The sequence below is a fragment of the Plecotus auritus genome (assembly GCF_963455305.1).
Source record: "Plecotus auritus genome assembly, chromosome: 2".
NCBI lineage: Eukaryota > Metazoa > Chordata > Mammalia > Chiroptera > Vespertilionidae > Plecotus > Plecotus auritus.
The window spans coordinates 31,217,752-31,231,112 of NC_137771.1; the positions used below are offsets into that span (position 1 = coordinate 31,217,752).

General features: G+C 55.5%; 1 protein-coding gene across 2 annotated transcripts in view; it reads left to right on the forward strand.

Annotated features, from left to right (window-relative positions):
* HIVEP3 (HIVEP zinc finger 3) overlaps positions 1-13,361 on the forward strand; it is a 424,058-nt gene that overhangs the window by 387,273 nt on the left and 23,424 nt on the right. For both annotated transcript variants that reach the window (XM_080655002.1, XM_080655003.1), the window contains exon 6: positions 92-237. In XM_080655002.1, the coding sequence (XP_080511128.1) occupies positions 92-237 (146 nt within the window). The remainder of the gene's footprint in view (positions 1-91; positions 238-13,361) is intronic.

A 13,361-nucleotide genomic window follows, 5' to 3' on the forward strand; every position in this document is an offset into this window, starting at 1 on the left:
GATTGAGTGTAAGCATGCAATGCCGTTGAAGGCATCGTTCCATTAGTACCATGTAACCGGCAATGGTTTTGTCCTTCCTGCGGTGGGCCAGGTTCGCCTCCCTTCGCTGGTTTCCCTGGAAGGCCAGAAAGATGTAGCTAGAGTGGAGAAGGAAGAAGAGACGCGCGGGAAGCCCGAGGAGGATGCTCCCGCCTCCAAGAGAGGGGAGCCAGCGAGGATCAAAATCTTCGAAGGAGGGTAAGAAGCACGTTTGGTTTGCAATGTCTGCTCCCTATGGAGTCAGAGGTCATGCCCGGCTGGCCGGAGGGCTGGGGTGGGGCCCATCTGCGTTCTGAGATGGTGAATGTCTCAAACGCAGGGCCGTGCCCCAGGTGCCCTGGGGTTCCAGCCGTGCCTCCCAGCAGATGCCACCACTGTGGGATGTGCAGGCCACCTCTATTTGGGAACATCAGCTGCTTGGTGGGGGGTGGGGACACTGGTTGTTGCAGGCTGGTGGGCCTGAGTCTTCCTCCAGCCCCTCATTGTGTTGGTGCCGGCGGGTTCCCAGTCCTGCACTGGCGTTGATAGTGCGTCTCCCGGGTCTGCTCAGACTGCCTTTTTGGTATGTGTTCCCAAAAAGTCACCTCTGTCCGTCCAAGCAGCCATCCTGGTACGCCTGTGTCCCACAGGGCACTCACGCTCTGCCAACCAGGCAGTTTGCAGCGCCTTGCACGTGCCACGTTTACACCAGCCTCTGTGCCGAGTGGCCAGGGTCCAGGGCTCATTGGTTGGTAAATATTTAGCATCTCATCCCTGGATTTCACCTTGGCATTTCACTTTGGGAACCTAACGATGTAAACATCTCAGAACTCACAATGGGCTCTGAAGGTGTGCCTTGTCTCAGATTCGCTTTGTGGGCGTTCTGTGCGAGCTGTGTTCTGTGTGGCCACATGTTTGCTCCCTGGGACATGGGTGTCTGTAAGCAGGTCCCGTGGTGTCTGTCTCAGGGTCCTGTGTCTGTGTCCCCAGTGTTCTCGATACAGCCCTCGTCCCTCCCAGTCCTGAAGGACAACGGCATGAGGAAAACTACCTCCCAAGGACGGCAGCCCCCACCAGCACGAGCTGTCACCGGGGCCTGCAGTTCTCCAGCACCTGTAGGTGCCTAACTCACAAAGTCAGAGTGGGTGGTGTGGGTCCCCATGGGGCACTCTCCCGCGGCCCTGACCAGCAGGGAGTGTCCAGAGAAGGGGTGTTTGGAAATGAGACTTGGGGAATTGGATTGTCCCAGTGACAGGGAGGGGGTCAGGGATGGCAAACACCCTGAAGTGGCAGGGGCACCTCTCCCTGGGGGAGAAATGTCCTGCCCGGAGTTCTAACAGCAGCTCCATTGAGAACCACTAGACCAAATGGCTTTCAACCTCTGACTGGCCCTCTTTCCAAGGGAGGACCAGTTTCCTCCCTGCTATTTGGTTAGAGCGCCCTCGTGTGTCTCTGTGTCCTCACAGCATTGCATCCTTGGAAGGCCATGTAGGAATTCATCAGTTGGTGCGTCTGGACTTGCCTCCTTCCCTCTGTCCTTGGGGCCCAAGGCAGCTGGTGTGCGTGAAGAGCTTTACATCTGCCCTGAGAGGCAACAGCCTCCAAACACCCGGCTCCCAGGGGGCTCCCTGCTGCCTTGTCCCTCAGGGAGCCTGAGCTCTGGGAGGGCAGCTGGCAGGAGCCTCTCCCACCGCAGTTGGTTCATAGCTCCAGCTACTGGCTGAAGTCTCAGCCACAAACTCTGCCTTCGGCTGAAAGGTGAAAGGTTACACCTGAATGCCCTCTCCTCTTCCTGCAGCCCAGGCATCGGTCCGCACTCCTCCCCACCCACCGTAGCCCCACCGTCCCATCCAGGCTGTCAGTCCCAGCTGCTCTGTTTCAGAGTCTCCCTCTCTTTCCAGGTCATCTGTACCCCAGAGCAACTCTCCCACTTACCTGTGTCCCACCCGTCAGTCCCCTTCTTCTCCCGCTGTTTCCTCCTCCGCAGAAGGGGATAGTCACATACTTTGTAGATGGTCAGAGGATGCTATGCAACCCGTGTAAACGCCACGTACCACGTTCCTGGGCTCAAGGAATTTTATATTGTTATGTCCATCTCTCCTGTCTCCCTCCAGGTTAATCTCACTCTGTTCTGTCACCTGTGAAAAATATCCTTACGCTCTCAATGGGTCACATCCAATTTGAGCACTTCGGGGGATTAGGTCGTGTCGCCGGTCAGACCCTCTTCTCCTGCAACCCAGCTGTCCTCTCCGAGTCCCGCTGTGCTTCCCACCCCCACTGCATTCATGGTTCTCTTGGGGCTGGTATAACCCCAGGAGTGTTGGGGATGTGGGGTGAGCATGTTTGGGGTTATCACATAATGGGAGCACTTTTGGCATCTCATGGACAACTATCCATATAACCAACCCCAGAACCACTGTCCCACCCCAATGTCACAGGTGTCCCCCTCCCAAAACACCGAGTGAATCCTTCAGGTACACCTGTCTGAGCTCACCAAGGTTTGCCTCAGACTCATTTATTCCTTTTTTCTTTCTTTTTTTCTTTCTTTCCTTTTTTATTTTTTAACACAGCAAGCATTTGCGTTGCATTCCAGCACATTGGACAAGGGTGTGCAGGGGGTTCTGCTCCTAGAAGTCACTGAGTGATCTAGGTGGGCGGGGCTGAGAGAGGAAGAGGCAGGTGGTGACCTGTGTGCTGGCTCCTAAAGCTTCAATCCCTCAGCTTCTGCTCCAGGCCAGGGGCCAGAGCAGTCCAGGGCCCCTCCTGCCTCGGAGGCAGCGGGAAGTGCAGGCCTGCCGTGTGCTGGGGAACCAGGCCGACGTGAGAGACAGCACTGACTACTCCAGGGGGTTTAACATACAGCTGCAACTTCTTTTTACTCAACAGTGTTTCTGAGATGTATCCATGTTGATCCCGTAGAGATGTGTGATGTTGATCCATGGAGATATAATTCATAGCGATGAGATACAAAAGTGGATGCTGCATGAGCCCAACGTTGACGAGTCTTTTTATTGCTAGTCAGCTACTCACTAGTCACCTTATTCTTCTCCTTGACCTCCAACCCAGGAATTGATTAATCCACCCATCAAGGAGGAGCTATTTATTCAATGCTTTATGGGTGTTCTGTGCCAAAGATATCACAAGCCCAGGCGGTAAGCTGTGATTCTGCCCTCCTGGTCCTGGGAACCAGTACAAGTCTCGGTACTGAGATGTGGATTGCCAGTGCTGAGATGCTTACAGCAGGAAGGGACCCACCTGGGGCAGAAGTAATCAGAGAGAGCTAGGCCTGGCAGGCTGGGTGAGATGGGGACAGGTAGGGAGGAAAGGCAGGTTGATCAGCAGTCTGGGTGTAATGGGGACTCATGTACCTGGTCAGTTGGACTGATTTCTCCTGGCTTTGAGTGTTCTCTCTTGTCAATGTCACTCATCTCCTTGGTTTCAAACCTCATCACTGCCCCAAGGGCACTAAATCTGGGTCTCCAGCTAGGACCTCACTCCTGAACCATAGACCCTTGCTTCTCCTGCCTCCTGGGCACCTTTGCCTGAGAGATCCAGGGCACCAAACTCAGCATGTGCCAACCTCACCCTCCCGTTGCCACCAACAGCGTCTTCTTCCATATCTAGATCTCAAACGATGCACCCTGCTCTTCACACTCAAAACCTTAGTGTCATCTTGGATGCTTTCTTCTCCCTTGTCCTTCCTCTTCCTATTAGTCCCCAAATTCTGGTGTCTACACGAGGTGGTCCGTGATTCGGATGTGGTTTCTCTTCATTCCCTGCGCTGTGGCTCTGGTCTCCCTCTCTCCAGGGTCCCATGTTGGTGCCACTGAGTGTCTTTGATTGTGGTTCTGCCTGTGCCACGCCTCTGCTCCAGGGTCTCTGTGGCCACCTCACCTACAGCATCCAGTGAAAGCTCAGCCTGCTCTTCCAGGCCCACCTCTGACCTGCCCCTGTGTGCTTCACCTCTGTGCCTGCTGGGGCTGCCCATTGCCAAACCCTCTTCAGCCTTCAAAGGGCAGTACTCAACCCTCTCCCCTAGCTAACCTCCCAGGTCCCTCCACACCCCCAGTTTTAATAATACTGGTGCTAAAACCCATTCATGTCTTCCCCCGACCCCCTCTTGACTTGGATCCAAGGGCCATGCTCCGTGCACACTGTGTATGATTCCTATTTATTGGCTTGATTTCCCGGTGCACACACCCGTCTCTTTCCCCGTCACTTCCACACCTGGACAAAGCCTGCGTTTCCCAGGCAGCCTCTGGGAGGCCCCATCAGGAATGTGCTGGCTCTCTCGCCTTTGCCTTGGTCATTTTAGAAGGGCTCCTTTGTCAGGGAATGTTGTTTTCACATAGACAAAGTTATATTGTTCATTGAGGGCGGTGCCTATATTGTCCTAACTCAAGTTCACTTGTTGCAAGGAAAGATGGGAGCTCAGCCCAAAGGGCTGGTGTGGAAGAGGAACTTGATGGAAACTACCTGGCTTCCAACAGTAGTCATCCCGGCCCAGCCGGGGGCGGAAGAAGGGGTGGGAGACATAGACCAGGCCAGCGGGGGCGGGAGAAGGGGTGGGAGACATAGACCAGGCCCAGCCGGGGGTGGGAGACATAGACCAGGCCCAGCCGGGGGTGGGAGACAGAGACCAGGCCAGCGGGGGTGGGAGAAGGGGTGGGAGACATAGACCAGGCCCAGCCGGGGGCGGGAGAAGGGGTGGGAGACATAGACCAGGCCAGCGGGGGTGGGAGAAGGGGTGGGAGACATAGACCAGGCCCAGCCGGGGGTGGGAGACATAGACCAGGCCCAGCCGGGGGTGGGAGAAGGGCTGGGAGACATAGACCAGGCCCAGCCGGGGGTGGGAGAAGGGGTGGGAGACATAGACCAGGCCCAGCCGGGGGGTGGGAGAAGGGGTGGGAGACATAGACCAGGCCCAGCCGGGGGTGGGAGAAGGGGTGGGAGACATAGACCAGGCCCAGCCGGGGATGGGAGAAGGGGTGGGAGACATAGACCAGGACCAGCCGGGGGTGGGAGACATAGACCAGGCCCAGCCGGGGGTGGGAGACATAGACCAGGCCCAGCCGGGGGGTGGGAGAAGGGGTGGGAGACATAGACCAGGCCCAGCCGGGGGTGGGAGAAGGGGTGGGAGACATAGACCAGGCCCAGCCGGGGATGGGAGAAGGGGTGGGAGACATAGACCAGGACCAGCCGGGGGTGGGAGACATAGACCAGGCCCAGCCGGGGGTGGGAGACATAGACCAGGCCCAGCCGGGGGTGGGAGAAGGGCTGGGAGACATAGACCAGGCCCAGCCGGGGGTGGGAGAAGGGGTGGGAGACATAGACCAGGCCCAGCTGCGGGTGGGAGAAGCGGTGGGAGACAGAGACCAGGCCAGCGGGGGCGGGAGTACTCAGAAAGGTGGCCATGGGCAGGGGCAGGGAAGGACTGCGTTTAGAGTGGCAGCCCAGCCTCAACTTAGAATTGGAAAGCAGGGCAACAGAACAGAAGCCCAACAGTGGGCTGGGCCAGGGAGGGTGGGATAGGGTGACTTCTGGGCATAGGGTTGCCTAGGACTGCCCCCAAGCCCTTCAGGCCTTTAGCAGAAAGATTCCATGCCAGACCCTGCCAACTTCATGACTCAGGTGCTGAGCTGAGGGAAGACCATCCTGTTGGAGGGCGTGGATGCCATCCCTTCTCAGGCACCCCAGCAACCCTAACACCTCACTCCAGCCACTGCCTCCCTGCTGACCACTCCACTCAGCATGTTCAAACTTAAACTATCCCACCTTTAGAACACAGGACCTCTATCACTGATTTTTCTTCTTCCCTTGTAAGGAACTCCGAAGGAGTTGACTGTACTCACTCACCTCCATGTCTTTCCTCCTACCCTCTCTCAGACGATTCCAGGTTAACCTTGGGCTCCTCACCCTCAGAAACTGCTCTTATCAAGGTCAGCAGTGACTGCCACCCTGCAGAATTTCCAGGTCACTGCTCACATCTGCTCATCTTGACCTGTCGGCAGCATACGACACAGTTGACCCCTGCCCCCTCCTCATTGCCCTTCGGCCACTTGGTTTTCACGGTGGCATCTTTCCTGACCTCCTCTTCCTTTGCTGGTGGCACTTTCTCATGTCTTGGGTGATTCCACCTCATCTCCTCATCTCTAAACATTAGGGTCCTCGGGGCTCAGCACCTTCTCGGTCTCTCGGTCTAATTTCACTTCTAGGGGACTCTGTATACCATCTATAGGCAGATGACTGCACTCATGTCTCCACTGGACTTCTCCCCAGAGCTTTGCTGAAGAACCATGTGACTCATAGGGCTCTTGGGACATTTATTAAAGAAATTATTTTAAGAGTTTTAATTGTGTATTGTTCCACTTGAAGGATATATATATATATATATATATATATATATATATCTCGAAACCTAGGTATGTGCTCTGATAGGGAATGGAACCTGCAACCTTTTGGTATACAGGGTAATGCTCCAACCAACTGGGCCACCTAGCCAGCCTCTGTCCTAAGAGACTGGCTGTGGAGGGAAGAAGGGAAGATGGGGGCAGATGGGTGGAGCTGGAAGGAGTGTGAGGTGGAGCAGGTGAGTGTTTAAACCGAGAGCTCCTCTTGTGTGTGCACATGCTGCTGGCAGTGGTTCAAAGCAGCCATATGATAACACTGCTGGAGAGACAGAGGGACAGAGGGCGGAGCAGAGTCACAGAGCAGGTGGGAGGGGGTGGGGCCAAACCAGTGATGAGAAGGGCAGTTCTCCTATAGGAACAGGATGAAAGAAAAATGCTGCTTATGATGCAAGCAGAATTGATGGTTTGCAGGTGGGAGGCAGGGAGGGTACTCAGCCCTAATCCAGACTTCAAGCTACCTATGGCTCTAGGCCTTCAGCAGCAATAGATCTGTGAATGGCTATTTTGCAAACAAAAGCGGGAAATTTCTGTTCTTGGTAAAGTTATTCCTTTGTAAAGACTAGCCCCCAGATAAAAATATCTGATGTTAAATAGTCTAGTTAGGTTGACACTCTGCTGACCTAGCATCTTTCTCCTGGGTGCTCAAAGGACTTCCCGGGGAACACCCACTCCAGACAATAGAGGAAGCTGGTTGTGTCACTAAGAAACCCAAGTCACTGACAGAAAAAAAAATAAAAAGACAATGTGAAAAGCGAAATGGGAAAGAAAGAAGACATATTGATTGTGGGGCAGACTGAGTGTCTGAGTAGCTGGGACCAGAGTCCCGGGAGCACGAGGACTGTCAGGGAAGACCTAAATGCATCCCATTAAAATTTAAAGGAGGATCCATTTCTTCACCATGCACTGCCTCCCCTTCCTGTGGGGGGTCTCAGGCAGCAGGGGCTCAACGCTGAGAGGAGGGAGTGCAGGAAGTGGAGTCCCCACCCCACACATGGTGGCCCCAGAGGGCGGAGCACAGTGGCAGCAAGGGTGTCCTCTGGGCCTGGACAGTGTGTGCCTGAGTCCCGCCTTCCATCCTGCCCTGGAGTCAGGCCGGCACCCAGGAGGAAGCTGGCTTCTCCCTGTCTCTCCTGTAGGAGAAGCAGCCTCTTAGGAAACTCTCTCTCTCTCTCTCTCTCTCTCTCTCTCTCTCTCTCTCTCTCTCTCTCTTCTCTCTCTCTTCCTCTCTCTCAGTTTTTATTTTTATAAAAATTATACATGTGCAGTTTGAGGATGCAAATCTTTCCACAACCTTTGTTATGGAAAACAGCAGCACCCTTTCTCTTCCCCGCATTTCCTCCTCCCCACGTCAGAAACCACTCCTTTCATCTCTTCTGGGCTCACCTTGCTACCTCCACATCTCTAAGTGATGTGCCTGGGTCTTGGCTTCTCAGTTTTAGGCCTTGACAAGCCACACGAGAGCCTTTCCGCCCTCCACATCCCCTGTCCCGTCTTCTCGCCCTCTCATTGGAGTGGCACCCTGTACAAGTCACAGCTAAGCCACATCATGAACTCCAGTCACTTTTTCTATCCCGTACAACTTTCCTATTTTCACTCTGGATACTAATTGTGTATGTGTGCTGGGAAAACTTAGTTCTTTGTAAAGATTATCCCTCAAATAGAAATATCAGATGTTAACAGTCTAGTTAGATGAACTCTCTGTACTGGCCTAGCATCTTTCTCCGAGTACTCAAAGGACTTCCCAAATCTAAGTGAAGTTAGGACACTTCAGTGAAGCTAGTTTTCTTAACTTCACTTAGTTTTCTATGCATCTATTACTGATTTGGCCCCCAAGTCCTCACCTCACCATCACCTCCCTCAGACATTCCGAAGCATCGGCTGCTCTGTGAATCCCATCTTGCTGACCCCCAGTCCCACCCTGAGCCTTCAGCGGCTCCAGGCCGCACGGGCCGCTCCCTCAGCCTGGCACACAGCTGCCCTCGTGGTCTCCCTGCACCTCACCCTGGAAATGCCCTTGCCTCGTCTATTGGGTCTCCTTTTTCTGGAAAGGATGTCCTCCCCTCCCCCAGCTTATTCCTCATTTTCGCAGAGACCCTCCATCGGTGTGGTCTTTCTGAAAAAGGATCCAGGAGAGGTTAGTTTTCTGGCATTTCCCATGACTGACAATACCGGGAAGGTCTTCACTGTCGCAGTGGATTGAAGTGTAGAATTCGGGTTGGGGATGACTTTTCGTCAGTTTTGAAGGCATTGCTCCCTTGTCCTTGAGCTCCATTCTCATTCCCATTCGATTGCAGGCTGAGGTGGAGACTGTAAGCCAGGGGGTCCTTGATGGCCGTGGACAGCAGTTCAGAAGGCAGAGAGGTGGACGTTAGTTCCAATTCTGTAACTGGGTGATCTGTGGACAGGAGAAACAAAAGCAAAGAAGAAAAATGACACGTGGGTTGTTGGGCAGATGGAGGGTCCGACTGAGGTTGAGCATGAGCCCACTGGAGTTTATTAGCCGCAAATCACAGCAAACGTACCTTTGCCATCTTTGGGCGTTGTTTGAAGTGGGGCCGCCTCCAGGGAGGCACGGGGTGTGAGCACGGAGCTGGAGACATGGGTAAGCAGCATTTTCTCATTCGCTTGGAGGAGGTGGGGAAGGAGTTGGCCTTGGAGTTGGAGGCCTGACTCTGCCATTACTATGCCTGAGATCTGGGGCTCTTCCCGAACCTCGGTTTCTCACCTGCCGTGGGGTTTGGGTGAACCCTCTCTGACCTGACGTGGGGGATCTTTCCCGCTCCCGTCAGCAATGAGCTGTGTCAGCTCCGCACTCAGCACTGGAGATACTGCTCGGAGATGGTCGGCAGGAAGGCCGGGGCGAGGCGGCCGTGGGGCTGCTGCAAGCCCCTGTCTCCCCCTGAGGAGAAGCTGGCCTTTCCTAAAGATCAGAGAACCCAACCCAAGCTCCCGGGCAGGGGCCTGCCTTGGGCAGGGGCCTTTGACGGGGTGCCCAGCGAGAAGAGACATCTTGGGAGAGAACTGGGGAGGATTTCCTTTGGGAGCACAGGGTTGGGTATTGGGCATTGACTGGTCTGAACACACAGGTGAGGGGGTAAGAAGCACAATTTATTCTTAAATGGCCTCACAGTTTAGAATAAGGAGCAAGTTGCTCTCTCCCCATGGTCTGGAGGAGGGGTCCCAGCGGGGGTCTGTTCCCCCCAAGAATCAGCAGCTCCTTGCTGCCCAAGGGTGAAGGCCCAGCCCCAGGTTGCCTTCCAGCAACCGCATCCTGCCACCCTGCGCTTGCCAGGCTCAGCACCCTCAGTCGTGCTCTTTGGGGCCCCTGGGTGCCTTTCTTCTCTCTGGAGGTGCAGGTGCCTCTCGGGACCGTGGTGAATGTCCAATAGTATCAGGTACGTTGAAACACTTGCCCAGAGCTTGGCACATCCATCCCACCCACTGCCAGTCGGAGGGAATGAGTGGCATTGCTCACTCCCTGCCCTCCACAGGGAGCACCTCGCTCAGGTTAGCAGGAGAGCCAGACCTGGGTTCAAATCCTGACTCTGCTACGGATTAGAATGTCCCTTAACCTCTCTGTGGCTCAGTCTTCTGATCTGGACAATGGGAATAACAGTACCTATGTATCGAAGTTGTTGAGAATTAAAGAAAACCATGTTCGTGTGTAAGTACCTGGCTCAGTGTCTGGCTCATAGTAAGGTGACCTCTTATTCGGCCATGAATGATTACTATTTACTTGTATGATTGCCTCTGCAAGGAAAGGGAACACTCCTGGCACCTCCCTTCAGCAAGCACTCTGCGGAAGGGCGCTGTCTCTGAAGCCAGGCCCTCTGTGTGGGAATCCTGGGTCTGCCAGAGTGGCCGGCTGATTTAAGTAGATTATGTAACTGCTATGTGCCTCCGTTTCCTCATCTATAAGATGGAGACAATAACAGTAATTACATCTCAAAGGGTTTTCATGAGGACAAACTAAGATGCTACATGTAAAAAACGTACAATGCTTGGCACATAATAATCACTCAGTAAAAGTCTACTGTGGCTGTTATGATGAAAGCGTCCCTAAAAATCATTTGATCCAAACGCCTCACTTTGCTAATGAGGAAACTGGTCCAGGGAGGCATTAGCACAGCATGTTAACGACAGAAGCCACCTTTTGACACCTACGCAAAACATGCCAACAGGAGGAAGGGAGGAAGGGCTGTGTGAGGGGGGCGCACGAGAGTGGTCAGCCCCAGGGGAGTCCTTTGGCTCAAGAGATAACACAGCGTGGACTGGTTGGGCGCCTCAGCTTGAGGGGGGCCGTCTCACACACACGGTGGACCAGGCATTAGGCGTTGAGCCTGACCAGGCAGGGGAGCTTGGCCGTGGCCTTGGCTGGAAGAAACGCGTTGAGGAGTTCAGCGGGGATGGGATGTGGCATTGACAACTTGCTCTTAAACAGTTTCGGAAAAAAATAATTTTTTCCCCTATATGTTCAATTTTGCTGTGTCTGTGATCATTGCAAAATAAAAACTAAAAAACAGAGAGAGAACCAGTTTGGCTCGGAAGAAAGGAGACCGGGGAGGCCAGAAACCAAGGAAGGAGTTTAACAGGCACCGATGCTGTCAGGGTCAAGAGAGGGAGCTAAAGGCATCAGACCAAGGAAGGAGCGGGGCCTGAACTCCAAGCAGGACTTGGGGTCTGTGCAGTGGACTGCTGTCATCTGTCACCAGGGGTGGCTTGCAGACCAAAGGATGGCCCAGTTGGCGGGAGAGTTGGGGGAAGTGTGTCCTGGGAAGAGCAGCCAGCAGAAGACAGATTGGGCTGGAGCAGGGCAGCAGGGCTGGTGTGCCAGGCAGGCAGGCTCCCAGGAACATGGTGGCAGCAGACAGCACCCAGAACAGGAGCCAAAATGAGCCTCAGGTGTCCCGGGAGAAGCCAGGCTGTGAACGAGGCCGCATGACCTGCTGGTGAGCACGGCTGGCAGACTGGGGCCAGAAGGCGGCCAGCCAGGGACTGAGCCGGACTTCTGGGAGCTGGAGCCAGGAGCAGGCAGGGCATCTCCCCAGGGAAGGTGGCAAGGAGTGGAGGCAGCTGGCAGGGGCCGGGAGGGCCACGGAGGCTTGTCCACAGGCTGTGCTGTTCAGCCTGGGCCAGGGAGGAAAGTGCGGTTGCCCAGTGGGGGCCAGGTTGGGTGCAGGCTGGCTCAGAAGGAAGGGCTCACCCCCTAGCAAAGAGGCAGAGGCCAGTTCCCACAGACTCTCAGGGCGTCAGCAGATCCAGCAGTTGGGCTGCCTCAGATCCGTCTCTCGGAAGTTTCTGCGACTGCTTAGCTTGCAAGCTGGGGACCAGACTCAGAACCATGATTTCCTGAGGTTTGTAACCTGCTGGTGGTGGCGCTCTGTGGACTCTGGGTTTTACCCATCACCGTGAGTGGTAAAGCCCGTCCAAGGGGGAGGACTGGGGGCGTGCCTCCTCCTCCTGGCCAGCGGTGGGGAGGGGGCGCCCCGTGGGGCTGAGGGAGGTGGGGGCTTGAATAGGTCTGGGCCACAGGTTGAGCAGAGGCCCAGAAGCTCCCACTGGGGCTGGAAGGGGCAGCAGTGGCATGGACTGGGGCCACCTGTCAGCCCACCAGCAGGAGGCCATTGCCTGCTCCGACTCCCCCAGGGTGTTTTCGGGGTCTGGTGCTGAAAAGAGTGACCATGGATGTCCCCCTACTGGTCCAGGCTCTCTTCCTTCCCCTGTTTAGGGGCTAATGCCTTTCATCTGCCCCATCCTCCTGAAGGACCCAAAGGTTAAGGTCGGGGCAGAGGCTGTTGTGAAGGTAGTGGGGCTCTGTCTGGGTCCAGCAGAACAGGACAGCATGCTCGCTCAGGCCTCACCAAAGGGGGCGCCTCCCCTCTCTTCCTTGGGCATCCTGCCCACAAGCCAGGGAGGCCCTCCCAGCTGGGGACACACACCCACCGAAGCAGCAAGCTCGGCTGCCCCGGGCTCCCTGGGTTCGGGTGGGCTCTGGCAGGAGAAGCCCAGCCTCGTCATCTTTCTCTCTGGTCTGACGATGAGACAGATGTTCGGATGGGGCTCCAACGCTGGGTCTCCACAGGAGGCCCCGAGTGAGGAGGCAGGAGGGTTCAGCAGGCTCCCAGGGACCTGGGCACACTCTCAACACACCCGTTAACTGGGGGCCGGGGGACAGGCTCTCTCCTCTTGAAAAGTCATCATGTGCAGGCACACACCGTGTTTCCAATGCTGAGTCATTCTTCCAGGAATTCCTCGCGTCTCCCTCCGTCCCTGGACTCCCGGGCACTTGGCTGCTAAACCACCACCACCCCCCACCCCCCCCCCCAGCCTGCTTCACAGGTTCTCTGTGTCTGCAGCTCTCTGGGTGACAGCCTCCCACAGGCTGGGATGCAAATCATTGGGGTGATTTCAGCAGCGCCCAGACAAATGCTCCTTATTTCATTGTCATGTTCTATTTTAATGTGTTAGAATAATGTAGCCTCCACGTGAAGCTGCAATTTCCTGACTCTGAGTCCTCAGGAGGAGGCTGCAATGGGGCGGGAACCCAGGCGCACTCTCCCGCCGGCCTGCCTCTGAGCTCAGGCCCTGTTCCATCCGGCAGCACCCCGCCCCCCAACACACACACACACACTGCTGCGCACCATCCAGCCCCCATCTGTAGTAACAGCAGCCGTATCCTAGGAGGGTCAGCTGTGCCCAGGTACAGACTAGAAGCTAAGCAGCTCTTAGCCATTGGCCCACAGGCATGGATTGGGCCTGGTGTATACACGCATTTCATCGGCTGTGATGGTAGACAGCCCTGGTCAGCATCCCCTCTGGCTGCTGTCCACACAGCCCCAGAGGGCACTCCCGGAGCCCAGCTCTAACTGGGCACCTTCCCCTTCCCCCACCGCCAGCAGGACACCGGCTAGGCTTTTGTGCCGGCATTTGAGG